General features: G+C 50.1%; 10 protein-coding genes across 10 annotated transcripts; 5 read left to right on the forward strand and 5 right to left on the reverse strand.

The window, feature by feature from the left end:
- Positions 1 to 1,057: 1,057 nt before the first annotated feature.
- On the reverse strand, positions 1,058 to 2,587 carry RhiXN_00971 (uncharacterized protein; the record flags this gene model as incomplete). The annotated part of the gene is made up of 6 exons (XM_043320790.1): positions 1,058 to 1,105; positions 1,159 to 1,189; positions 1,246 to 1,348; positions 1,401 to 1,460; positions 2,092 to 2,152; positions 2,225 to 2,587. 6 exons carry the CDS (start codon positions 2,585 to 2,587, stop codon positions 1,058 to 1,060), a joined length of 666 nt encoding a protein of 221 aa, XP_043179802.1.
- A 1,329-nt stretch (positions 2,588 to 3,916) lies between these two features.
- On the forward strand, positions 3,917 to 7,907 carry RhiXN_00972 (general transcriptional corepressor ssn6; the record flags this gene model as incomplete). The annotated part of the gene is made up of 6 exons (XM_043320791.1): positions 3,917 to 4,176; positions 4,444 to 4,564; positions 4,616 to 4,801; positions 4,851 to 4,943; positions 4,997 to 5,153; positions 5,203 to 7,907. 6 exons carry the CDS (start codon positions 3,917 to 3,919, stop codon positions 7,905 to 7,907), a joined length of 3,522 nt encoding a protein of 1,173 aa, XP_043179803.1.
- Positions 7,908 to 8,203: 296 nt separating this feature from the next.
- Positions 8,204 to 9,583, forward strand: RhiXN_00973 (coiled-coil vesicle tethering family A protein; the record flags this gene model as incomplete). Its single annotated transcript, XM_043320792.1, has 8 exons — positions 8,204 to 8,300; positions 8,363 to 8,792; positions 8,843 to 9,007; positions 9,062 to 9,098; positions 9,151 to 9,300; positions 9,355 to 9,456; positions 9,511 to 9,528; positions 9,581 to 9,583. The coding sequence occupies 8 exons, from the start codon at positions 8,204 to 8,206 to the stop codon at positions 9,581 to 9,583; spliced, it is 1,002 nt and encodes a 333-aa protein (XP_043179804.1).
- A 491-nt stretch (positions 9,584 to 10,074) lies between these two features.
- Positions 10,075 to 12,857, forward strand: RhiXN_00974 (oxysterol binding protein; the record flags this gene model as incomplete). Its single annotated transcript, XM_043320793.1, has 9 exons — positions 10,075 to 10,222; positions 10,280 to 10,493; positions 10,566 to 10,734; positions 10,787 to 10,946; positions 11,000 to 11,622; positions 11,676 to 11,734; positions 11,787 to 11,927; positions 11,980 to 12,128; positions 12,181 to 12,857. 9 exons carry the CDS (start codon positions 10,075 to 10,077, stop codon positions 12,855 to 12,857), a joined length of 2,340 nt encoding a protein of 779 aa, XP_043179805.1.
- A 116-nt stretch (positions 12,858 to 12,973) lies between these two features.
- Positions 12,974 to 18,180, reverse strand: RhiXN_00975 (glycoside hydrolase family 3 protein; the record flags this gene model as incomplete). Its single annotated transcript, XM_043320794.1, has 32 exons — positions 12,974 to 13,152; positions 13,199 to 13,256; positions 13,311 to 13,419; positions 13,469 to 13,720; positions 13,873 to 13,977; positions 14,041 to 14,162; positions 14,215 to 14,281; positions 14,340 to 14,432; positions 14,486 to 14,557; positions 14,615 to 14,798; positions 14,846 to 14,976; positions 15,026 to 15,204; positions 15,257 to 15,470; positions 15,524 to 15,628; positions 15,678 to 15,770; positions 15,828 to 15,918; positions 15,973 to 15,984; positions 16,041 to 16,115; positions 16,172 to 16,177; positions 16,232 to 16,280; positions 16,332 to 16,355; positions 16,415 to 16,418; positions 16,471 to 16,518; positions 16,572 to 16,592; positions 16,646 to 16,768; positions 16,829 to 16,838; positions 16,897 to 16,976; positions 17,036 to 17,186; positions 17,292 to 17,346; positions 17,401 to 17,441; positions 17,498 to 17,545; positions 17,817 to 18,180. The coding sequence occupies 32 exons, from the start codon at positions 18,178 to 18,180 to the stop codon at positions 12,974 to 12,976; spliced, it is 3,165 nt and encodes a 1,054-aa protein (XP_043179806.1).
- A 495-nt stretch (positions 18,181 to 18,675) lies between these two features.
- Positions 18,676 to 19,519, reverse strand: RhiXN_00976 (Ras-related protein Rab7; the record flags this gene model as incomplete). The annotated part of the gene is made up of 4 exons (XM_043320795.1): positions 18,676 to 19,077; positions 19,131 to 19,278; positions 19,335 to 19,438; positions 19,487 to 19,519. The coding sequence occupies 4 exons, from the start codon at positions 19,517 to 19,519 to the stop codon at positions 18,676 to 18,678; spliced, it is 687 nt and encodes a 228-aa protein (XP_043179807.1).
- A 181-nt stretch (positions 19,520 to 19,700) lies between these two features.
- RhiXN_00977 (autophagy-related protein 16) lies at positions 19,701 to 21,079 on the forward strand (the record flags this gene model as incomplete). Its single annotated transcript, XM_043320796.1, has 6 exons — positions 19,701 to 19,832; positions 19,905 to 19,980; positions 20,026 to 20,146; positions 20,194 to 20,605; positions 20,655 to 20,826; positions 20,865 to 21,079. The coding sequence occupies 6 exons, from the start codon at positions 19,701 to 19,703 to the stop codon at positions 21,077 to 21,079; spliced, it is 1,128 nt and encodes a 375-aa protein (XP_043179808.1).
- A 584-nt stretch (positions 21,080 to 21,663) lies between these two features.
- RhiXN_00978 (RNA recognition motif protein) lies at positions 21,664 to 23,032 on the reverse strand (the record flags this gene model as incomplete). The annotated part of the gene is made up of 3 exons (XM_043320797.1): positions 21,664 to 21,921; positions 21,975 to 22,949; positions 23,003 to 23,032. The coding sequence occupies 3 exons, from the start codon at positions 23,030 to 23,032 to the stop codon at positions 21,664 to 21,666; spliced, it is 1,263 nt and encodes a 420-aa protein (XP_043179809.1).
- Positions 23,033 to 23,449: 417 nt separating this feature from the next.
- On the reverse strand, positions 23,450 to 24,701 carry RhiXN_00979 (SPFH domain / Band 7 family; the record flags this gene model as incomplete). Its single annotated transcript, XM_043320798.1, has 9 exons — positions 23,450 to 23,542; positions 23,593 to 23,721; positions 23,763 to 23,840; positions 23,893 to 24,000; positions 24,056 to 24,139; positions 24,190 to 24,318; positions 24,378 to 24,455; positions 24,483 to 24,607; positions 24,665 to 24,701. The coding sequence occupies 9 exons, from the start codon at positions 24,699 to 24,701 to the stop codon at positions 23,450 to 23,452; spliced, it is 861 nt and encodes a 286-aa protein (XP_043179810.1).
- Positions 24,702 to 25,198: 497 nt separating this feature from the next.
- Positions 25,199 to 25,789, forward strand: RhiXN_00980 (6-pyruvoyl tetrahydrobiopterin synthase; the record flags this gene model as incomplete). Its single annotated transcript, XM_043320799.1, has 3 exons — positions 25,199 to 25,396; positions 25,454 to 25,546; positions 25,604 to 25,789. 3 exons carry the CDS (start codon positions 25,199 to 25,201, stop codon positions 25,787 to 25,789), a joined length of 477 nt encoding a protein of 158 aa, XP_043179811.1.
- Positions 25,790 to 25,964: the final 175 nt, after the last annotated feature.

Raw genomic sequence — 25,964 nt, forward strand, 5'->3', positions numbered from 1 at the left:
AAGGCAACTTCCAACTGTTTGAGTTTACATCGACCACGCCTCTTCCACAAGTCCTAGGATGATACAATTCGGCTTGCGCCAAGTTGCATGAGGGAAGGATCATTGGTTTCAAGTGAGCGCAGATGAAAAGTTACTCTATATCGGGCATGGTTCGATATGAAATTGGTTCGCCAGCGTTGGACAGGGATTTGAAAGTGACCAGCAGACTGTGCGGTCACACCCGATCGTAAAGTCGTTAGCCTCAATGTCGAGGCCAGGGTAGAGCCACTGCCTCGACGTGGTACCTTTCATTGCAGAAGGGAGCTGTCACACGTCCAGATGACATGTACGAGTTGCTTCGGGGGAAGAAGATTCTCGTGCATAGACTTCGTTGCAAAATCTATAGGTTGCACCGATGTTGATGGGTTGGAGAGCGCATGCATCGGCTGGGGTGGCTAACCTACTAGTCTAGTTTTGTTGATATTGTGGAAGATCACGGCTTTTCCTTGAAAAGGATGTCAAGCCGAGGGTTGGGAGAAGCCAGTGTAACCGAACGAATAAGGCTCGAGAAGAACTGAAGGTCAGACAACGAACCAACGATTTGTATAAAAAGTGACAGACGCAGATTGTTTGAGAAGTGAAATTTGTATGAAATGTACGACGCACTCACTCAGGCCGCCAAGCGGCATCCGATGATATGCAATAGTACCAGCCACACCAGTCTAGTATGTCAACGATCATTTCCATGGTCAGAACGGGAAGGCCAAATATGTTGCCTGTCGAATTCAAATGACGACATTTATATAAGTCCATAAATACTAGACGAGGTGTCCATCTTAAGTGCGCACCATCTGGTTCCGGTAACGAAAAGTAAACAATCAATCGATGTATATGGAACTTCTGTGGTAGGTTCTGGGTTCGAGCCAAGTAAATCACAAATTATGATCGAGTTCCAAATCACCCAAACATATCGATAGCTATAACCATGGAAAATAGTGTATACTAAAGCAATTATAAGACACCAGCGAATATAGATTGGGCCAGCTTGAATAATGAAGCGACTGGTGTCTGGCCATGGTTATTTTCCTCCTCCTCCATCGCCAGCAGCTTTCTCAGCAGCCTTTTTCTGTAAGCGTATGAGTAAACCACCTTGGTATATGAAAAAAGTGGCTAGATTACCAATTGTTTTTGTCGAAGGGCATCGGCATCGCTGTGAAAGGTCGCAATCAATCGACATCCAGAAAATGAAGAGAGTATGTAACGTACGCCTCTCGTCTCTTTTGCAAGGAACTCCCACTCTCCTTGGGTTTCTTCTGAGAGGCAGCCTTCTTTTGCGCACGCTCACGGTCGTGATCGCGCTGATTGCCACCTATGATACGGAGTCAAAAAGAGCTCTTGGTGTATTTACTCCGTTCGCGTACGAGTCATGACAGAATGTGAAATAAAACAAGCGAGAATAAGAGCTAGGTAGACGGTGGTCACTGGTGAAAATGTGGGCTCTGGGCGCCAAAAGTCGTGCAGGTCACATGATGTATAGCCACTAAGAGGAAGCTACACAGCCACTAGCAGGCCCTTGCCACGCTGACACCTAAGAAGTATAATTATCACTGAGTTGTCCGGTTATGAGTGGGCCTTGGCTTTGATCCCGCGTTGGTCATCGACGCCAGGCTGAGATAGCCCCGTCAACATATGCTAACCGGGGACTTGCCGAATGAGGCGTTATTACGGATGGGTATTTTAAGCCAAGTTGCCGATCTCGTGCGGTACTGAGACAGACCCCAGACATCTCAGCATTCGGCACGACCCAAAGACAGGACTTCTCCAGACTGGTATTACCTCATGTTTAAGTCTCACGCTGTGACCGGGTAATTGTGATGACGACACCCCATGTGGACGCCCGGACTAGATTTAGCTTGGCGTCAGGAAGCACGAAAGTGTCATTTAGTTTAGAGACAAATGAGCGATTCACATGCACCCGTGATAGAATGTGCACTGGTCCGCCGGAGGGGAAGCTTCGGCTCACGGCTGTCATGAAGGAAAAGCCTGTACCATCAAAGAGCAGCCTGGATCCACATGTCTTCGACCCAGGGTAGCGGAGAGCACAGAACGAACCCATGGAGACCGACCCTGCGGCTCCTGGGCTGCGCACCGAGGGGTTTATTAATTGATCAACCTGCAAGGTTATCAATGTCAAGCACCTCAAGGGGTGATTGACGTGTTACGCATTGAGTATATGTATGGTTACCTGGCCATCACACCGTGGTGAGCTGAGAGCGCCGTTAGTCCCAGGATTGGCGTCCAAAACTGGAGTTCCCAGAAGGGGAAGTGCGGAGGACGGGTGGAGGCAGCCGGTTATTTTAATATGAGGGGTGCACAGCATCCGAGTGGAGCGAGACGCCATCTCAACATGGTTCTGACGTCGACATCTCAGGCCCAGAGCGTAAACAGATTGCTTAAAGAATCCGATGTTGCTAAAGAGCTCCAACCTACACGCGTCAGGCATTGTGCTGATGTGGGATGTGACCTCAGTCGAGTCAGCCAGTCGCATTCGAGTCTCAGTCCAATCAAGCGTTGATGCGATTGCTATTTCTCCGAATTTGGAATTCATGGTTACCCTGGGGAACTGCTTAAAAGAACACACATAAGGGGGGAAAGACATTCCACTGTAACAAGAAAAAGAGGTAATGTTCGATGAATGTGTTGCTACTTGGCAACGTTTTCCACCTATGACTAATTTGCGTGGACATCGGGCATATCAAAAAGAGACAGAATAGGAGCCCAACCTTCTAAGGGACGGGCCCTTCTGGGCTTCTTAAAGAAGAAGGAAGCATGATATCAGTGGCGGTGCAGTGGGCGTTGGTTATGTTAGATTGGCAATGTAAAGCTCGCTTGGGCACGGGTTTACGATGGGATCTGTTTGATTTTCGCACATCCGAGCCGGGGGGCAGGAAGCGACGAAGTGGCGGAGCGATCGAGCGATCGAGTGCGTCGATAGCAAGGAGTGGTCCGGAGTTGGCCATACAACGTTGTATGAGCGAGGCTGAATGGGCCGTCTGGGAACTGGCAACATAGGGCCGCCGGATAAAAATCAGGGGAAATCATGATGCGGTGAACCACTCGGAGAACAAAGCGATCATTCCGATAGGGGGAAGGGCCATTTTGGGTCACGCAGATCACGCAAGTATGCTTCTCAGGCTCGGCCAAGTTCGGGGTAGCGAGCCGAGTGTCCCCACATAATAAATTGAGTGACTGTGGACAGACATGCTCGAGAATATACTTTGTTCCGCGCGGTGGCGGACAAAGGGCCCAGTGCCAGATCCGCACAATTGCAACGATGTGAATTGACGGGTGAAATGGTGCAATGTGGTGAGGTCTGAGGTCTGTGGCGCAGTGAAAATAGTGTGGAGATTCCCGGACTCAGGAACTCGAGAAGAACGCATCTAATCTTATCTAACGGCTCGATCGGACGGCTGACTGTGGGGACGCATTGTTGTCAAGCGAACTGAATTGGCAAGTGGCTGATGGCCCTCTCGAAATTCTTGGTTATTCCACATGCGACCGGCGCCTGAATGCCGATCTGAAACTTGGCCGGAGGACATCGCGAAGTGGGCTCGAGAAGATGTGCATCAACGTCATGTGGATGAACGCAAATGGACGGGATTGAATCACGCGGCTTGACCGGATGCGGGGCTAGGCACTAGACAAGCTCGAGATAGCGAAGGCATTGCGTTATCTAATTGCTTCTCCTTAGTGACCGAAAGTCTGGTGCCGGACAGTCTGGGTCTGATGATGGGTGCCGCGGATTCGAAGAGGGGCTGCCAGGACGAAGACGTGTCGCATTTGCTTCCACCCGTCCTGACACCAGTGCTTCTCGCCGCTCTGAGGTACTTATAAAGACCCCCGCTCTCGGGTACGCGCGAGTTTCCCATTCCACACGATGGCCAACCATCACCACTACCATCTTCCTCCTCACCCGGCCCACCCGGCCCATCCCCCATACCCGCACCCGCCACCTCCTGGCACCCCACTGGCCACCAACGGCTCTGCTGCCAGTCCCGTGCCAGCCCCCATGTCCACCCCCTCTGCTCGCGGCCCTCCTGCTGCCGCCCCCCCAGTCATCCCCCACCCCGCTACTCAGCTCCCGGCCCTCCAGAAGCTCGCACAGGCCAACGAACAGACATGGTTACTCATAGGCAAGTCCACTTTCCCTTAGCGATCAACTTGTCAAAATAACTCCATTTTTATATAGGCACTGTCGCCGAGCAGATGAATGACCTCGACCGCGCACTTGGCGCCTATGAGCATGCCATTCGCCACAACCCCCACTCGATCGCTGGTCTGACCAACATTGCAGGCATCGCACGTTCCCGTGAAAATTACTCGATGGCAAGCCCAATAATATTACGTAGATGGGCTCCCACTGATCGCCACATAGGCTGTTGACTATTTTCAGCGTGTACTCAGCCTTCAACGCGAAAACGGCGATGTATGGAGCGCCCTTGGCCACTGCTTCCTCATGAAGGATGATCTCCAGAATGCTTATTCCGCCTATCAACAAGCGCTTTACTACCTTCCGAACCCCAAGGTACATGGTATTTCCAATCCATGCTATGCATGGCTCACACTCATTCAATAGCTGCAGGATCCGAAACTTTGGTACGGAATCGGGATCTTGTACGACCGTTATGGCTCTTTAGAACATGCCGAGGAAGCCTTTTCGAGCGTTCTTCGCATGGACAAGGACTTTGACAAGGCCGATGAAATATTTTTCCGTCTCGGGATCATTTATAAACAACAACAAAAGTATGAGGAAGCGCTCAAGGTGCGTGGAGCCATATCTCAGCGTGTCGCGCCGGACTGACATGACCTAGTGCTTCGAACGCATTCATCGGAACCCACCTGCTCCTTTGACAAACATTGACATTTGGTTCCAAATCGGCCACGTGTATGAGCAAATGAAAGATGTGAGTGCTGCGGCGTCTAATTACCCGTTATGTATCTAATCTATCCTACGTAGTACACTGCTGCCAAAGATGCCTATGAGCGTGTTCTCAAGGACAGCCCCAATCACGCCAAGGTGCTCCAACAGCTCGGATGGCTTTACCACCAGGCTGGGGCGCCCTTTGCGAATCAAGATACGGCGATTGTCCTCTTGACCAAGAGCCTCGAATCAGGTAGATCGTTTGACCACCTACCATATTAGGGTACTGACGTCTCTTCCAGATCCAGCCGACCCTCAGAGTTGGTACCTACTGGGTCGTGCCTATATGGCCGGCCAAAAATACCAAAAAGCCTACGAGTCCTACCAGCAGGCGGTTTATCGTGATGGCCGCAATCCTACCTTCTGGTGCAGCATTGGGGTGCTATATTATAATATCAACCAATTCCGCGACGCTCTTGATGCTTACTCGCGCGCTATTCGCATAAACCCTTATATTTCCGAAGTATGGTTCGATCTTGGTTCTCTTTACGAGAGCTGTAACAACCAGATATCGGACGCTATCGATGCTTATGCACGCGCTGCGGAGCTCGATCCGGGAAATCCTCATATTGCACAACGTTTGAATTTGCTCCGTAATGTACAAGCGAATGGAGGAACACTCCCCGCGGCACCCGGCCCTCAAGATATCCACCCTACGGCTTATGCTGGCGGCGGGCCCATGAATCCTATGCACACCCCGGTTGGCCCTCCACCTCCTCTTACTGGGGGTCCTGCTATTGGATCTGCCGCGCCTCGTCCTGTTCGCCCAGACTCTCGTGGACCCCCACCCGACGTCATTGGCGGATCATCGCGCGAACTTCCTGCTCTCGGCCTCGGTGGGCCCAATGCCCGCGGTGGATCTCCTCCACCATTCCACGCCCCTCCACCCGTTCAGCTGGACGAGTCAGGTCGTGGCTCGAGCACTCGTTTGCCGCAGATGCCTCCCATGGACCTTGACCGTGCACCTCCTTCCACTTCGCTCTTCCGTTCCCAGTCTCAAGGTCCCAACGCCAACCCGAACCAACTCCCGCCTCCACCAGCCCTTACTGCCAGTGCTGCCGGCTATTCCGAGAGCAACCGCCGCACTCGAAGCCCGTCACCTCATCATCTCCCACCTCCAGGAAATTATGTAGGACGCCCAGGTCCGAATAGCCATGGACCTGGATCGAACTATCCTGGCGCTTACCCGAATGGTGATCCAGCTTGGGAGCGTGAAAGGAGCGGGCGTGAGCGCGAACGCGAACGCGAACGCGAACGTGAGAGGGAACGTGAACGTGAGGCTCGTGACCGCGACTCTGACCGAGAGGGCCGCAGCAGCCGTGCTAGACAACCGAGTGTGTCCGATCGTGTCAAGGTTGAGATCCTGAACCAGCAGCAGAATGGTGATCGGTTTTTTCCTGGCCGAGGAGGACCACCCTCCCCTGTAGCTTCTCGTTACGATCCTCGCCGCTCCCCCCCACCTCCAGAGCGCCTACCAGCTGCAGGTCGATCGCCATATATCCCCGCGCCTCCTCAGCCCAATGCACCTCATCCTGGATACTGGGATCGTGAACGTGAACGCGAACGTGAGCGCGGTGCTCCTATCAAGGCGCCATCTCGCCAACACTCGCCGGCTCCACGTGACGTACCCACTCCTTCGAATTCTCGCCGCTATGATCCCCGGATGGATATCGACCAAGAATCTCCCAGGGGTGAATATTGGCCTACTGATCTGCCTCACCCTGGGCCGAATGCTCTCGATCGCGATAGGTACAGCGCGACTCCTGACGGCAGCAGACGCGGTCGTGGTCCCGAGGTCCCACCCCATGGATCCGAGAGCCCCACTCCTGGCGGCTCGGGACGCGGCCCAGCCCCGGAGCCAGTCGGCAAGACAGCTCGTCGCCGTGGCGCTCAGGCTGCGGCTCCCGCGCCCGTTCAACAACAACCACCGCCGCCACCGCCCAAGGAGAAGAAGGAGCGCAAGCCCCCGACAAAACGGGGTGGGCGTGAAGGCAGTGCCGTCCCCCCGGAACGTGAAATGTCAGCTCCGGCTCCTCGTGCAGCCCCTAGTTCTGCCCCTGTATCCCAGGCCGCTCCTCAGCACCCTACTTTCAAGGTAACCCTCGGGGACAATAACAATACACTTCCTCCTCCACCTATCCCGGGTACAACTGGTGCAAACCACCATCGTTCGCAATCTGGATCCAATGGCTCGGCTCGCTCGCGTGCTACACCTAGTCCCACCATGGGACCACCGCGTCGAGAAGTTGATGAGGATTACGACGAGGGTGTGGCTGATGCCTTGATGGGGTTGTCTGGGCTCAAGACTCAGGCCATGCGATCCCGTACCGCATCTGTGCATTCGGTCGCGTCCCCCGGACCTCATGCGCAGAGCATGAGACATGATGCATTCGCTCCTCCCGTGAACCGTTCGCCACCCGTCTCGACCGCGCGACCATCTTCGCCCTATGGCCGCCCGACGTCCTCTATTCCCGCCCATCCGCCATCGCCTCAATCGATGCGCAACGGAGCCTCGGGCCGTTCTCCTCCAAGCTCATTTGCAAGGCGCGGATCAGAACAGCCACGCGACAAGACACCTTCTCTGAAGCGCGGGATGGACGATGATGCATCTGGTCCTCTCGAGAAGCGTCATCGGGTTGATGTGCTGAACCATCCGGTCCCTACGGTGTTCCCACCACCACCTTCGACCGATGCGCGCTCTTCCCCCAACATAGGTCTAGGCCGCGCCCGATTCGACCCTGTATTGTCAGCGGCTGACATCCGGATGGATACGGATTCGCCCAAGGGAGAGCCGGCTCTTCCCCCCATTGCGACTCTACCACCACCACCTGATTCTCCCCCGCGTGGTGCCAAGGGCGATGGTGACGACGGACGGAGTGCTTCAGAGCGTTCTGGCGGATCGCGCACCGGTTCGCCAGCAGCGGCTCGTGCAGAGAATGGAGCTTGAATGCAGTGATATACACCCTTGATGATGATATCTTTTTGTTCTTTTTGCCTATATTAATAATATGCTCGTTTCGCCAAATGCTTCCCCTCGCTACATAGTTTGTTTGCTTGTTTGTTTGTTTTTCCCTGGTCTTTCATGCATACACATCAACATGGTTCCATTTTTTATGAGTGTAATTAGCGCTTCGAATGGGATATTCTCATTGGCAAAGAGAACTGGTGTGACTAATCGAATTGATTTGAAATCTGGGGACCTAGCCCTGACAAGAGAGAGCGACGACGGTAAAAAGTCATGGGATGACGGGAAACACGGACTTGGAAGATTCGCAGCCTCGGTTAACAGCCAACCACAACGAGACGCCGGCTCAGCTCTTGATGGATGATGATGCAAGGGGTGAGTTGGTAGCTGAAACTGCCGAAAATCTGATTTTTTATACTCTTATGTTTTCTCTCTAGGCAGCAATCGAGTATCTGGCATGGCCGACGTGGATAGCAGGAGCGACGATGGGGATATTACTGGCATCTACGACACTAGCGTTGGTGGAGGTACCCGAGGGGGAGCTGATATCGACGCTGTTGAACATGCATTGGATCATATAGAATCCCGTCCAGCGCACACACGCACTGGATCCGAATTCGACCCCGACGCACGCAACTCGGAGCCAAGTCCAGACGTCAACTTGGACTTGTCCTCGGTTGAAGATGCCGCTGGGGACGGAGCCATTCTCACACGTGATTATGTTCACCCCCTTGCTGCTGCCCAACTTGCCCCTGGAAAAATACTCGTGTCGGGTCAGATCCAGGGCCAGATAGGAAAGACGGCTAGTGTCAGGAGTCGGGGGAGAGTCCCAGATGCGTTGGAGGTTTTGCCGCTCGATGAACATGTGTAAGTTGTTTTTCTTTGCGTCGACTTTTCGTTAACCATAGTTTGGATAGCTCGACCAGGACTCGTCGGAGAGCAATACCCCATTCATCGTATTATAGTGGTCCTCCGGGACTGGACTCCGCCTACGGTTCAGATCCAGTCGCTCAGATAGGTGTTCATTATCCAAGGGAGATTTTGAGGATCGAGAGGGACTACTCTGGGGGCGAACTTTGTCAGTGCGTATTCGGTTGCTTTTCTTTTTTCTTTCTCCAATCTCATTTTTTTGACAGGTTCCACCCAACATTCCCACTCGAACTCGAAGGCCGCGTAAGTATTCACCCATATCTACCCAACTCAGAGGGTTGACCTCCTGGTCTAGATCACCCCTGTTCAACATCAAGAATCCATGAACTCAATCAACGAAGTTCTTATCAGTGCACACAGCCTACTTCCGAGCTTTGTCTACAACTCGGTCGCCATTCTGACCTTGTATGTGTCGACGTTGTTTGTTTCGTCGCACTACGACAAGGTACGCTGCCATTATCACTGGTCTTGGTCACCATGGGATTAATCTGGCCCACAGGAAATGCAACGACTAAGGTTGTTGATTGATCAACTCAATAGAGAGGTGTACAACCCACAGGGTCTGAATATCCTTTGGCCCCAGAGGACGGCGTTCCTCTTTGTGAGTCTACCCTACCCAACGTTGTACAGCCAACTAACCAAGTTGAGTGTCTAGCTGGAGATTGAGTATTATGTACGTTCTCTTTTTACACGATTATCGAGGCAAAGCTGACACTTGTTCACAGTAAATATGAAGTATTATTTATTCTCAATGCTACTCAGTCCATATAGTCGCCGCTTTCGTTCTCGAATTGTCGTATTTAGTAGTTTCTCTCATCCTCGTCCGTTCGTTTTGTTTACACTGTGATTACTTGTCCGTTTCTTTATTGTTATATTCAAGGGTGTTTTTTTGGCCACATGGATTCGGGGTACCAGCCGGTTACAAATGTCTAGGCCCAGACCGTAATGTCTACTTGTGCGAGGCGCGCGCTTGGGAAAGAATCCTATGAAACCCACGACGTGCAATTGAGACCGGTCCGAAACTCACTTGCTCGTCCTGACTGCATTCTCGCGTGACTCTTGAGAAAACAGAACACCCCGCCATCTCGCTTGATCTGGCCTGACTAGATAACGTTATAAGAGGTGTCTTGGTTGCTGTGATCTGCTGTAGTTTGCTCTCAGCGGAGTCTCGGCGTGAATATCAGTGCCAAAGCAAGCATAGGGGGTTGGAAGAAGTGCAATGACTACAGCGCCATACGATCCTAGCCGGGGTGTGGCAGCGCTTGCACACGCTTCTCACCTTAGTGCTGGCATTCCTGAGGCCGCCGTTCCGAATGATATACTTTGTAGAGGATGGATGCTCAAGAAACGAAGGAAGAAGATGCAAGGTACGTTCCCCAAGCTAATATCAAAAACTATCTCCCAAAACCGCCCAAATTAAATAGGTTATGCGCGCCGGTACTTTGTCCTCACCAACTCGGGCGTCCTCTCTTACTCGTTCGATCCCAAATCACCCACGCGGGATTCGATCCTCTTGCGCCATGCATCGTTATCGAGCAGCGAACGACGGAGAGATATTCATATCGATTCGGGAACGTCGACGTTTCACGTACGTGCCCTCACACAAGACGATTTCAGCTTGTGGATCGGGTCGTGTCGGTGTGTTCCTATTTTTTACTTTGCTGCCTTCCGCACAGGCCCGGGCGACTGAAATGAAATTCACTGTACCAGGAAATTTGTGAATATTTCTGGAGAGATTGAGCATGAAGAGCCTCTGCCCGCTGAAGGAGCTGGAACAGGTGCAAAGGCTGGTCATACGAGGTCGTATAGTCGGAGTATGAGCCTTGGAATTATGAGTGATCAGAGAAAGGCATTGGGATTATTGGGTGAGATGTCCAAGGTACAGGTCTATATAGTTTTTACCCTATGCTACTGATATATCATTCGAGCAGACGCTACATGACTTGGAGGAAGCCATCGCGATGGTCAAAGAGGATGATTCCAAGAAGAAACATCATAACAGTACCAAGTCAAAGAAAGATAAGGAGGTTAAAGAAAAAGAGAAAGAGAAAGAGGGTCTATTCGGCTTGTTTTCGGGCTCACACAAGAAATGTGGGTACCCCATCTCTTCGAGAGCACGAATTTCGACTTATGTTTGGAAAAAGCTTCAACTCCTACAATGACAACCGAACCACTTTCTCCCCCTCCTGTATCCGAAGACGGGACGTTGGTAGGAGCGACTCCACGCGTGTCCTTTGCCGGCTCGGTGGCATCTGCACCCTCGACAGTTCACTCGTACCTAACAAGCACGATCCAAACCCTCAAAACACAGCACTCGGCGCTCACAACTCTCCTCGAAGCACGCAACATCACACCCATACCCAACCGAACAGCATCTCCCCTCATGGGAGCTGCTATCGACTTGTCCCGCTCACGTTCCGTGTCACGCGTATCGAGGCACAGTATGGCTAGTGAAGTCACCTCCCAGATGTGGTTCGACGCGAGCGATGGCGCGGACGAGTTCTTTTTGGACGCAGATGAGAGTGAGAGTGGGGCTATCAGGGCTGTGAGCGAGAAACATTCGGATGTGGAATCAGACGAAGAGTGCGAGGATGTTGTAGATGAGGAGAGTTCAGAGGATGAGCCCGAGCCCGAGCCTGCCCCTACACTCGAGAGTGATGTTTCCGCTATTCCCTCGACTGCTGTAGTAAGGCGAACGAAGCTTCCGGCACCAAATACAGGCGAAGAGGGCAGTTTGTTTGCCGTATTGAAGAAGAACGTCGGAAAGGTGCGTTGATGTTGTTGTTTCAACTTTTTGTTGTGACTCTAACCGGATAATAGGACCTTTCGACAGTTTCGTTCCCTGTTAGCTTCAATGAACCAATTAGTGTTTTGCAAAGGTAAGTTAGCGAGTTAAATTTGTTTCAAGCGTGTGCATAAACAACTGTTTAGGCTAGCCGAAGATGTCGAATATACGAACCTGCTTGACGAGGCGGTCGCCGCATCCGATCCAGTGGACCGAATTGCTCTGGTAACTGCATTCGCGGTATCCGGCTACGCATGTACCCTGCACCGAGCCAGTCGCAAGCCTTTGTGAGCCGTTACCTCTTGTGCAAACTTACCGTTCTTACACAAGTTTACACAGCAACCCGATGCTTGGCGAGACTTTTGAAGACATCCGTCTAGGTTTCATCGCAGAAAAGGTCAGCCATCATCCCCCTATCATGGCTTGCCATGCGCATGGAGACGGGTGGGAGTTTTGGTGTACGAGTGGTGCCAAGAATAAATTCTGGGGTAAGTTCAACCCCGCTTGATACCCTGCCCAATTAACGGATCGATGTCATAGGCAAGTCATTGGAGATTATACCAATGGGTGCAGCATATGTCCGGATCGGAGATGAAGTTTACAGTTGGCAAAAGCCTTCGTCCTTTATGCGTAATCTTATCGCTGGAAACCGATACCTTGAACACGTTGGACCGATGAGTATCACTTCCACAGCTGGGCACAGGTGTGATCTCGACTTCAAAGAGGGGGGGTTCTGGGGCTCGACGCTTAACCACGTGGGAGGCTCCATTCTTTCTCCTGATTCCAAGATCGTGTCCAAGATTGAAGGAACGTGGCATGAAGGGTTATCGCAGCACCTCGATACAAAAGGATCTCATTTGAAGGTCCTTTGGCGGCCGAACCCATTCCCTCCGTTTGCCGACCAGTATTACGGATTCACGGGATTTACAATTACGCTCAACGAGTTGACTCCCGATCTGGTTGGGGTGGTGCCTCCCACTGATTCAAGACTACGACCGGACCAACGAGCGATGGAAGAGGGCCGGATAGACGATGCAGATCGATTAAAGATACAATTGGAAGAAGGACAGCGTGCCAGGAGACGAGCTCGAGAAGAAGCAGGAGAAGAGTGGAAGCCCCAGTGGTTCGAGCAGGGTACAGATGGGGAGTGGAAGTACAAAGGAGGCTACTGGGAGACAAGAAAGACGGGCAAGTGGAGCTCTGTCCAGTTGTGGTAGCTTATAGGGGCTTCTCGATTCATAGTCTGTGGACCATGGTTCGGAGCATCATAGATCATACCTTTTCCTATCTCACCTTGACAGGGATAATGTATAGTATAGGAGATACCAATCCATTACGCTTCGGTGTCGTGTGTTAGACTCATAGGGAGACCCTGTGTCGCCAGGTGGTACATGGCCATGGCACAATGAAGTTCATGTTGCTGCTTGTGGAGTTCTCCAAAGGCCATACTTGGTATGTCGTCTGCACTTGATGGAGGAAATTGCCCCCATTGCTCGCTTGAGGCTCTGTGGCCTATGCAGTGTCAGTCTCAGTGATGTAATGGTCGAAGGGAGCCTACCCGATGTTCCACTGTTCGCTCTACGCAACCTGTTAAGGCTTGCTGTTCTGACCAGGCTCTAAAGGAGAAATATTCTGAAATGATTCGCTGGTTCAACTTCGTTATAACTCACCACTGGCGAGTCCAGGTCACGGTCACGAACTTCGTGGATTATTGACTGCGATGAACCGAGAGCCTGTGGTTTTTCTTCATTACCGTATTTTTCTCTCTCCTGCTTGAACCTAGGGGATATTGAATCACGAAGATCCATGCCAATCCGAATACACGTACCATTTCGCGACAGTCTCTACTGATCTACCGCACTCCACGGAAATAGCCTCCATTTGTTTTCTACTGGGATGCGGATTCCTTTCGAATGCCTTTTTCAACATATTTTTGGCCTCTCGCTTATCAGGCCTATAGTCATTTGCTGGAGCCATGCTCTTTAACAGTCGGCAGTGGACACTTGTTGGTGGTGGTGGTGGTAGTAAAATTCGTGTCGAAGCGCCACGGTGATTGTTTATCCTTATTCCAGCGTCGAGTCTAATTCCGAATCGAGTTTAACCATACTTGGTGTACCGTGTTCCTTAGCGGGTTCATGAAACAGAATGAACTTGCTTAAAGCATCATTTGTAATGAACCAAAGTAAATTTAGCCGGGTGATGTGTACATTTCAGACTTAAATGGTGATTGACCCAGTCAATTTCTTGGAGCGACTGCTAGATCCAACCCAGACGGAAGTAGTTCCGCTGATCAAGGACCACTTTTGACCAGCTACGTTCCAGTAAGAGAAGTCATACCTATAAAAAAAACCCCCAATGGTCACTGGTTTTGTACTAAATTACACCAAGGAATTGACGAACCTGCTCAATGTGATTGTAACCGTAGTCGAGGCGCCTGGCTGGAGAGAGACATTTTCGAACCCCTTGAGTGCATTTGGCGGCTCACCAGACGAAGCTGGAGGAGAAATGTACAGCTGTGGTATCTGCACCGACTACGTCAGGATCGGCAGCGCTATGACTCATGCACAATCTTACCTCAGTACCGGCAACAGCACCAGTGTTCTTCAGTGTGAATGTCACCTTGACCCAGGGGTCTTGAAGCCTGTATTCCCAGGTCAGTTGTCGACCACAAATGTTGAAAAAAATTCGATTGATCGTACCAGCTACTTAGGGGGCTACCAGGCCCCGTCGGTTGAGTTCCTCCCGAAGCTCCCGGTGTGACAACCAAATTAGAATACTCGAATGTGGTGTAACTGTGGCTGTCGTATGAGCACGCAAAATGACCAAAGTGAAAATTAGGGCTCACGATAGACCAAACCCGAACTCGAAGCGGGGCGTGATGCCATTGGCATCAAACGCTCGGTAGTCCACTTTCAAGCTGCGTACAGAACTTACTCAACCCGATCGAAAATAGCATGCTTAAGATTTAACTCACCCTTCTGTATAAGGGATCTGTACGATCCCGCTACCGCTAGTGATGATCGAAGCAGAGTAATCCGAGGCGGATTTAGCGATAGTATACGGGAGTCTTCCGCTAGGGTTAACGGCGCCCCAGAGTACATCAACTACAGCATTGCCCGCTTCTTGGCCCTGCAAACCAGCCCAGAGGACCGCCGTGACTGTACAGGATAAGCTCCAAGTTGGCCAACTTCGAGCATATACTTACCATTTGCATGGTCAATCCAAGGTTCCATAACGATTTGACCAACAGTGTGGACAACAACAATCGTATTCTTGTTGACCGCCGCTACGGCTGCAACGAGAGCATCGCCATTATGCCACGCTTGGAGGTTGTTCCTACAAGAAAATGAGATACATACTGCACGCAGACAGCATATGCACTCACCGGTCGCCAGCATTACCTTCTACGGTAATGTACCCTTCACCTGAATCTGCAGAAATAAATACCAAGGCAACATCCTTTCCCCTCGCCGCATTTGCAGCTGCGTTGATGTCACTATCACTCAAAGAGCTTGTGACAGTTGCCCCAATACTTGATGCCTTGGTTTTGATCGCATCCAAGGGCTAGGATCCGAGGCAACTTAGTAGGTTTCTGTTGGATAGAATTCGTACATACGTTGACCAAATAAGGATACTCAGCTGTCCCACTACCCCAGCCCTGCGCAAGAGTCCCATCGTTGCAGCCACGATCGGTACATCCGTTAATCCCCTTAGAGTTAGGACCAGCGTCGTTTCCAACTACAGCAATGGTGGATGGCGTCTTGAGTGGTAGTGCTGAGTTCTTGTTCTTGAGTAGGACGGTGGAAGCGCCTCCGATTGTCCGAATGAGTCTGAGGGCATGTTGAGGGCGGTTTGTGATTTAATGAAGAGATATAAAACTCACGTTTTATGATCACCTTGAACATCAATATGTTTGTTGAACGAGTCATTGATATTCCAGGAATCAAAGTTGACGGCTGGGTATCCTGAATCCTGCCCAACAAGGTACCTAAAAAGACATCAAGGCGTGCAACACAAGAACAAACCAATTGATTTACCACGCGGCGAGGATACGGGTCGCTAAATCGTCAATGCGACTTTGGCTGACTTGTCCGCTGTTGACAGAGTTGACCAGGTTCGAACCGAAGTAGCTGCCGGCAAACTTGTCAGTACACTATGGCTCTCCTTACAGGTCTGGAATGACTTACGTTGTGCCAGATCCTAGAGATATATCACCTGGCATAGTCATATCAAGCCCAGCGTTGACAGAGGTTGCTCCTGAGTGTGTGGCCCACCAATCTGATTTACAGCTAAATTAGCAAATATATGCGTACTGCAATCTCAGCAACATACCCGACATGACATCTAAATCAACCAGAAGGCTTATTAAACTATGTAAAACCAGCGAAAAAATGACTCACAGCCTTGGAATCCCAGCTCTGATTTGAGTAGCTTGTTCAAAATATTGTTGTTCTCGCAAGCATACGTCCCGTTGACTGGAAAGTACAAAACACTAAATAAATGTCAAGCTTTGTGCACAGTGGTATCCCACCTTGGTCTATTTAAGGACGAGTTATTTAAAAAAATCGGAAGAGCTATGCATAGGACTTACTGTAAGAACACATAAAGCTTGCTACTCCAGCTTGTACGGCTTTTAGGAACTGGTCCCAGGTATTAGGATACGCTCGGGATTAGTACAATAATATACTCACGGGAGGTAAGTAGATTTCATGTTGCTGTTGTATCGTAGAATCTGTTAGTCATTGTGCCAGAGCCTAAAACAATCAAAACCAACCGTTCTGAGAAATATGTGAAAATACGCTCTCGTGCATAAGTTCAACAAATACTCACCTGTCATCTACATTGGACGAACTCGATTCGCGGAAATGCTCTTGCTCACTAGAAAAAGTTTCAATACCTATTGTCAGCCCTTTACTGCATCTCCCACGCACTTGTTAAGATAATGCTTAGCGCTAGATGCAAAAATTTAGCACGCGTTTTATGAGAAACTTATTATAAGTCTCACCAAGCCTGTACGCCCTGAGACTGAATACCAATAACGGTCTCGTACGACGCCTCTCCGGACAAATAGGGATCAGCACCGAAACCTTCCCAGTTCCTACCAGCCGCCGGGACCCTCGCGATGTTCCTGTCAATACACGTTCAGTAAATCGCGCTAATGCGTGCCGAACTATTACGCATCACATACATGGCAGGACCTATTCCCTAAACCGTTAGTTCCCCCGCCGTGAGATCATGGAAAAAGAAAGGACCGACCCAATGCAACATTTACACCTTTCCCTTTAAACTCTGCCCCTAACGCAGCTCCTCTTTGCCGGAACAAATCACGGTTAAACCTATAGTCAAGGCCAGATTAGACTTCTCTGGGCTCATTTAAGCTGATTAGCGGACGAACGTGGCGGCAGTGTTGACTCCGGCCGGGAAAACGGAGACTTTGTCTGCAAAGCGGACTCCGAGCGGGGAATCTTGAAGGCAGAGGCCCGGGAAGTTGATGCTTGAGATAGCAGGAGTGTTTCCTACACAGTGGCCCTTTTCCCATTGGACACCTGATAGGCGAGTTGAGTGAGAATGGTTATCGATAAACAAGAAGGGGATGTGATGGGACAAGGGCAACAAAGTTCAAAGCGAACAGTGGCGAGCTGGGTCCTTACCTGTTCCGAGAGAAACTTTCTCAGATAGTGTCAGTTTTGCGACAGCAGCTTTAGCCTAGTTATTCAATGTTAATCCACGCTGATTGAACTCAGGAAAGAGGAACAATACCTTGGTGATAGCAGTTGCCCATGCTCCGGTTGGTGCAGGCCCTGTGATCGCTGATTAGTACCCGCTTTCAGTCGGCATGCATATGATGGGTACCGACCAGAGGTAGTGGTAGGAACGCTCGAGGTTGGCGCCGATGTGGTAGGATCTGGGTCACAAAATCAATCAACATCTCAGCAGCTCTTCGATAGGGGTAACAAACGCAACTGGCAGGAGTCGTAGACGGAGGAACAGTTGTCGTGGTAGTAGCGCTTCCCGCCAGGCATTGATAGTAATCTACCAGACTACTTAGTAACACAGTTTGTTCCTCAAACAACCCACATACAATCATTGATCTTTGTACAGACTGTGCCTGACGCACAAGTCTTATAATGCAACCTTGAGTTTTCCTATATCGAATCATGAAAAAGGGGACATACCGTGCCCCCAGTCCAACCAATCCCTCCGCATTGAGCATAGATGGGCTGCTGAGCCGATGCGCTCTGAACCAAAAGCAAAGCAATTGAGAGCGTGAGCCAAGTATTGGTAGACATCCTTTAGCACCCCAATGCGAAACGTTTTCCCCTCCATCGTACCCTTTATATATGGATAACCACTATTGCCAGATGAAGAGCTTCGGGCGGCATATGGGCGGGGAAATAACGGGATAAGGTAGATGGGAAGAATGCATGCCAAGGTAAATCGAGTGTCAGTAGGCGTGAAGTTTACTCGGGCTACCTGACGGACGCTTGAAATTGTCGGGTAGAAGTATGCAACCATGGGTATGGTTGAAAAAAGAACCATAGATAGCGCTATACGTCGGCAATACCATAGCCATTATAGAACTCCCGGCAAGATTTTACCCTCTTCTCGGAAGATATATGTCGCGAAGGCAATCTTAATATTCATTTGGTCAACTCAGCGTTATGATGAGAAGACTTAAGGTAGTCACCCGACGAGATCACGGACAAAAAGTATACCGAAACGGAGATTGTTCGAACAATTGCCGGTGGATGAGTACAGACCCTTTCCTAGCCTTGTGAATCTGTTGAAATCTTGCGCAATCCATCAAGTCGTAAATAGATCATGACATTGGCCCATCCAATCTCAACTGCAATAGCTCATGAACCAAATTCCGTTAAAAATATGAGAAATACATTGCAGTTCTGTGAGTAAGAATGAGAGTTAAGCATACTAGGGGAGGAGGATAAAAAAGACAAGGGGCGTAGATCAAACTCTCATCATTACCCAGAGTTTGACACAACCAGAAATAAAGTCCACCAATGCTGCTGATTCAAATTATTTAGCAGTTGCAACCGTAGTTCTGAGTGTTGTCTGAGTCGATTCTAATAGGCTCCGGATACTCAGTGTATCTGTTAGTAAGATATGGTAAGTTATCCACTCGACAGGTACAACGGGAGGGGATTCATACAATTCAATTTCTTCCTCTTGGGCGAGGGCATTCTTAGCAATCGTCTGGAATGCCTGTTCGACATTAATAGCCTCCTTTGCCGATGTCTCAAAGTACGGAATATTCCCCTTGGATTGACACCAGGTCATGGCACGCTTCTGAGATACCTGTCGCTTGTTTTCCTCGACATCGATCTTGTTGCCCAAAACCACAAAGGGGAATGTCTCTGGGTCACGAGGAGAAGCTTGAATGAGGAACTCGTCCCGCCAGCTGTCGAGGGTCTCGAACGACTATCAAGGTCATGTGAGTCGGTGGCGGCTGGCCAGGTGGACGAGGAACGGACCTTGGCACTATTGACGTCATAAACAAGAACACAACAGTCTGCACCACGATAGAATGCGACTCCGAGTGACTGGAAACGTTCTTGGCCAGCAGTATCCCAGAGTTGCATAGTGACAAGGCGGTCATCGACCATGACTTCCTTAGTGAGGCTTTGCTACCATGAGTATCTTTGCGCAGGCGACAACAAGGCTATTGTTTGACTCACAAATCTGCACCAATAGTGGCCTTGTATTGATTACTGAATCGCTTGTTGACGTACTGGTTCATCAGCGAAGTCTTTCCCACACCACTGTCCCCGAGAATGATGACCTATAATATAGGAATTTGGTTAATATCTTCCATGTCGGAGCGCAACACAGGCCGACTCGCTTTGAGGAGAACTCGGCCCATAATGATAGAGGAAGCAAGCTACGGTGATAACAGAGGTGCTCTGACACAAGGTCGAGAAAATCAGTACATAATTATCGAATACCATAGACCGATAAGCAAGAACAAAACATACATGTGATTGCGGAGAAAACGGCAACTGGTGGCGAGTCCAGTGGTGGTTGGCAGGAGAGGCAATGACGATATGGCGGTTGTCGATTTAGATCAAAACAAATACGTCCAAACCAAACGGCGACAGCGTGAGTCCCCACAGCCTGTTCCTTGCCACAACACTCCCTATTTCTGTCTCAACTCGGTTGGCTGGACATATCGCTATGTGAGTGTTCATCATATAGAGACAGCTTATTTCTTAATAATTTATATAATTATTCGTAGTATGTCGTGGCAGGAGGAACTCAGACAGCGACTGCTTGAGAGAACCGCAGAGGAGACGGCCTATGCCGGTATTATCGAGCAATGCAAGTGTGATCATATCATTATCTCTATTAATGCGCTAATATTCGTGATAGACCGACGGTTGGCACAACAAGCGAGGCTATTGAACGAACGCAACGCGAGTCTTCTCCGCGCCGTCGGATCCGTCCAATCGCAGACAGGAGGCACATCTGCAGCAGGTACACCCGGGCCAGAGTAAGTCGATACATACTGGCCGTACATCTCGCTGACAGTTACAACAGTAATCCCGTACGAGTGGCCTATGTGGTATCGCTCGAATCACAAATTACTGCACTCCGTGATGAACTGGCAGCCGTATACAAAACACAGGGCCAAAATGCCCAACGGTTACTCTCAATGAACGAAACATTGCGTGAAAAGGAGGAACAAACGCGACTAAATCTCGAAGAACTCCGTCACACCAAGGAGGAGCTTGAGCGCCTGCGCAAGATCACAAAGGACCACAAGGAGCAGATTGAGGAGAAGAACCGCGCGTTGCAAGTTTTAACCGACGAGGCCCAGGCACACCACCTCGAGATGTCCCAGATCGAGCAGCGGAATGAGGAGTTGAAGAAGGATAATGCTGGGTTGTTGCAGCGTTGGCTGGATCATATGAACGATGCTGCGAACAAGATGAACCATGCCAATGCGTTTGTGAGTTGAGCCAATCCTGTCTTTACATCTACTCAATACATCATAATAGTATACCGAATTGCGCACAGCTGGATGGGCATCTCAGCCAGGCTCAACCGCCACGTCTGAGCTCGGGGATGATATTGTAGACGTAACAGCTGAACATCTGTCGGCGTCGGGAAAAGTCGAGCGCAACGGCGCGCCCTCCAGCTCGCCCAATATGTTGCAACTCAACCCGAACGGTTGAGCAGCATCGTTTGTGGGTGCAGCTCGCCCATAGACGTGGGGACCGCTATTGGAATAAACGGTCAGACGGCTGTGGCATGGTACGAAGCGAGACGCGCCGTTGCGGAACGAGATGTTTTAATGCAGAGTAAGGTCGATGAGGAGTGGTCGGTTGTGGATGCACCCGAGGTAGAAGTTGAGACTACGGACACTACATCTAATAATCCTGGTACCGACGATTGGGAGCAGTGCTCTCCCGTTGCCGATTAGCGTGCCACCGTGTATAATGTTTTCAGGGCCTATATATAGTATGTTCAGCGTACGAGCTTAGATGCACGCTTGCGGCTACTTGATCTTAGATCTGATCATAGGTTTCGTTCTCTCCACTGATGGGCGTGTAAAGCCTAATTCCTCGAACCGAAAAAAATTGTAGGGTAATTGTCTGATAATAATTGACAAAGACAATGTGTATAACTTCAAGCGAGACCGGGGGGTCTGTGTTAAACTTATAGATGCTTGAACAAGATAGAGAATCGTAGCAACGGGACAAGGGACACAATGATATAAGAGAGAAAAGATATTGAAACACTGGGATCAACGATGCGGTGTTAGACGTGCGAGGACGAGTCAAGTGCGAGCATGAAGAAGGCTAAAACCCAAAACCGAGAGAAGAAATTGAACTACACCGGGATAGAGGGAAATGAAGTAAAAGGTTTACAACGCCTGCGTTACTCGGCACTCCCGCCGCGCGTGGCCCTACCTAATTTGTTCAGTTTTGGCCGTTAGATCCAGGCTGAGCTTGATTGTAGTAACCTGTGGAATATTCAAATTAATTCAAACTTTACGAGAGAAAATCAAGTGAACTTGCCTCCCCAGTACGCTTGCTGCTGGTAGAATGCACTCGGGTCGCTTGCACCCCACTGGCCAGGAGCGGTATTGCCCTGACCACCCATGGCGGCATTGTCTTGTCCCATACCCATTCCAGCTCCGGCCTGGGCGGGGTTGGGTTGGGGCATACCAGCGTTGCCTTGCCCATTAGCAAATCCGCCATATCCAGCGCCCCCGAATCCGTATTGAGCATACGCGTTGGGTTGAGGCATGCCGTACATAGGCTATCAAACTATGAGTCAATTTGACACGAAATCCAAAACACAAGTCGACTTACTACTCCGCCATAGGCGCCAGCCCCAGTTGCGGGGGTGATCATGCTGCCAGGGGCACCAGTATCAGCTGCACTCCGATCCTTGCCCCAGCTGCACTTGATTGGGCGGCCGTGCACAAGCTGACCCTGCAGCTGCACAATCGCCATTGCCGCATTCTCGTGGGTGTCCAACTTGACAAACGCGAACCCTCGATCAGCCTGCATGCGGATCTCGGACAGATAGCCAATCGATTGGAACAGAGGAATCAAATCTGCCTGCGTGCAGTAGGGAACCAGGTTACCGACGTAAACGGTCGTATTGTAGGCGGGTGTCTGGGAGACAACGGATTCGTATGAGAGCGGGCCACCTTGGAAATTCATTGGAGCAGGAACACCACCCATCGCTCCACCACCCATTCCCATCGAATCGCCCATCGAGGGCATGCCGGGTGGCATTCCGCCTCCGCCGCCCGACTGGGTCTTTTGGTTGGCCCAGTTGACGCGAATTGCGCGGGAGCCGAGCCACTCGCCATTCATGGTAGCAATCGCCTGCTCCGCGTCGGTCTTGTCCCTAAACGCGAGGAACCCGTATCCACGCGACTTGCCCGAGTTCATGTCCCACATGACACGTGCATCGCTGAGGCTGCCAAATGCTGCAAAGGCCTTTGCGAGGACTTCATCGTTGACTTCTGGGGACAAATCGCCCACGAATACATGGTAATGGTTGCTGGTATCTTCTTTGTTCTGGGTGCCTTGGTATGCCCAATTCACGCGAATTTCAGTATCGAATATTTTGCGGCCATTGAGCGTTTGAAGCGCGGTCTCGGCAGCACGCATGTCCATGTACTCGACGAAACCATAGTTCTGGCCGCCGTGCTGATAGTTGCGGTCTGGAATGATTTTCACGTGCTGCACCGGACCAGCCACTGCGAAAATCTCGGTCAGCATGTACTCTGTCACGCGAGGCGACAGATTGCCAACGTAGAGATGGGCGCGGCGCTACAATGAACACGTTCAGTAATTGGTCAAGACATAGGTAGATGCGAACTCACAGGTGCTTCAGCACTTGGTCCATTCATCATTTTGTTTGGTAGTTATAGAGACTGGTGTACAGAGTAAAACTGAATGAGGATCTGTCATATCGGTCAGTTTAATCATGAGCGGTCAAACCCATTGACCTAATACCACTCACGAAAATTTATTGACACAAGCTAAACACCAGAGAGGAGATGGAAACAGAGGAGAGAGGAGAGAGATACGAGAGAAATAGAGAGAAAAAACAGACGAGGAACACGTCGAGACACTCAGACAGCCGTGGTCAGATGCAGGTGCAGGGCGGCTATCCACAGCAATGTCAGGCAAACTTCCGACCTGCCCTAAACTACGTAATCTTACCCTCATTTGAACAAACACAGGATTTTTACATCAGTTTACGAATTGTGATGAGCTGGGCGACTATATGCATCAACGAAAGGTATTTTACACAAATTTCACAAATTTTACTGTTGGGCAGGAACATTGAGCAGGATGTTGCCTCCAGAGCTCGGGACGTATGACACGTTGCGGTTGGGAGCCAATGCGGCTGCAATGGCCTAGACTCCGCGTAAGATGGTAACTGAGCCACAACAAGACAGCATCGTACCTTGCTCGCTTCAATTTTTCTAAAAGTAACAAACGCCTCTCCAGCACGATCAAGCGCTCGAGAAATTGTTGCAGCGGCCTCTGCTTCACCTTCGGCACGGATGACCGCGGCTTGTCGCTCTTGCTCAGCCTAGGCGGTAGTTAGTATGCTATACTTGGCTAGTAAAATACCAATGCCGGGCTTGCCTTTTCTACCACAAACTTTGCCCGCTCAGCATCTTGCTGCGCAATCTGTTTAGCTTCGACGGCCTGCGTAAAACTACAATTAGAGCACAGATCCGGAAGCTAACAGACTGCATACTGTTGTGAACTCCTGTCCAAAGGTAAGGTGCGTGATCGACACATCCTCGAGTTTGATATTAAATTCTCCGGCACGAGCCAGGAGATCCTCACGGATGCGGGAAGACACCTATCGCATTCATTTCAGAGGAAACCATCCGAAATGAAAGTTTATGATGACTCACCACCTCGCGCTGGGTGATCAGTTCGGCAGCATCAAATTGTGCAACAATGCTCTTGAGCACTTCGTTTCCGATCGAGGGAAGGACCTGATAGCCAATGTGAACGTATATAACACTATCTGGTATCTATCACCTACACGTTCATCATAATCCAGACCAAGAGTCTGATAAATTCTGGCCAGGTGGTTTACGTCCGGTCGGGACATGACTCGCAAGGTAATAGAAATCATTTGCAGGTCTTTGGACCCAGTAGTTGTCGAAATGTTCTACATCGTGCCGAGTTTAAGTTAGATTAAATATGGCTGTTGTCTAACCATGTCCTTACCCTAGGCTTTATGCGGCAATCATACAGAATAGCTCGTTGCAGCCACGGAACAAGAAAATGAGTACCCTCGGGCGATGCCTATTATCTATTTTAGTTTATTCAAACCTTCGAGTCTTTTTCACTCGCCTCAGGTTTCACTCCGGCAAACCTATCGAACATAACTGCGCGATAACCTCCAGGGACATCGTAAATGCTCGCCTGTATTAGGGCCAAACCGAAAGCGGCGGGGACTTCGTTAGAAATTTATTTATTAGTACAACCAACTCCCTACTCATACTTGCACTTACCGAGAGCTCGAGATAGAACGTTTGCTGCTGCCGACATTATGATTGGTGGCGCTCGATGATGGTCGATCTCGCTCACGAATTTTATCACGTGATTTGTAAGAAAATCATTGGTCTAAGACAACAGCCTGTCTAAAATGTCAACTTTCATCCACCACTACGCATACTAGTGGGATTGATGGCAGTCGATAAAAGCCACAATCAATTCGCATCTATGTTCCTGTTGGTACACCCAAAACGGTACTTGCCATTGCCCAACACGATTGACTTTGGACACCTCCACCCCCACGTACATCTCACCTCATCCCCCCTGAGCGCGGAGATAGCTGGGAAGCCTGGACTTCTAAAATGTTCGCTGGCTTACATGAAACTATTGGATTATATCTTGTTTCGGGTCTAAATCATGGAATGAATGGTACCCTCAGCTCACTTCCTTCTGAACCGCCGGCTTTGAGCGGCAAACTCGTGTGAATTGACACACATGGGTCGAATACAAAATCAGGCAGAGCACTCTGGATGCATGTAAAAAAGTACTGAATGGCTCTTCCTACTATTCATCGCCAAGTGGAACTGGTTCCTGTCGTGCGATTATCTCGGACATTCAGTGTCTCCGCAGCACATAGATTGCACTCAATCTACCTAACCGATGAAGAAAACCAGAAGTTATACGGGCCATGCAACCGACAATATGGACACGGGCATAATTATAAGATCACCGTCTCCCTTGTAGGTCAAGTAAGTAGGGCACCTTTCCATACTTGGTATGACTCATGGCCGATTACGAGTTTTTAGGTCGATCCCCATACTGGCATGGTTGTAAATCTCCGTGTGCTCAAGTCGATTGCGCAACAGTATGTGGCTGACCTTCTAGATCATCGAAATCTAGTATGTAAGCCAGTTGTCATACGATAGGAAAAGCGTTGATTGACGTGTTTCATCGAGGATATGGAAGTCGATTACTTCATAAAAAGACCATCCACGACCGAGAACTTAGCCGTATTTATCTGGCAGCAGATGCGTGTAGGACTTCGAGATATGGGGCTCCCTGATTCTCTACTAGATAACATTACGATCGAGGAGACAGACGCGAATTGTGTATCTTATTCGGGCAAGTGTGCTCCCAATTGATTGACGTTTACTCAGTCTGGGCCGTCGGTGTTACAAGGCAAATTTACATTGGCATGGACGGTTTGTAATGATCTCATTACAGCGAAAGTGGCAAAGTAACTTCTCCCCCCCTGATTATTTAAAATAGACTCTCTGTTTCAACTCCGCCCGCATTTTTAGTGCATCTCTTCATCTT

The sequence above is a fragment of the Rhizoctonia solani genome, chromosome 4, assembly GCF_016906535.1.
Source record: "Rhizoctonia solani chromosome 4, complete sequence".
Lineage (NCBI taxonomy): Eukaryota > Fungi > Basidiomycota > Agaricomycetes > Cantharellales > Ceratobasidiaceae > Rhizoctonia > Rhizoctonia solani.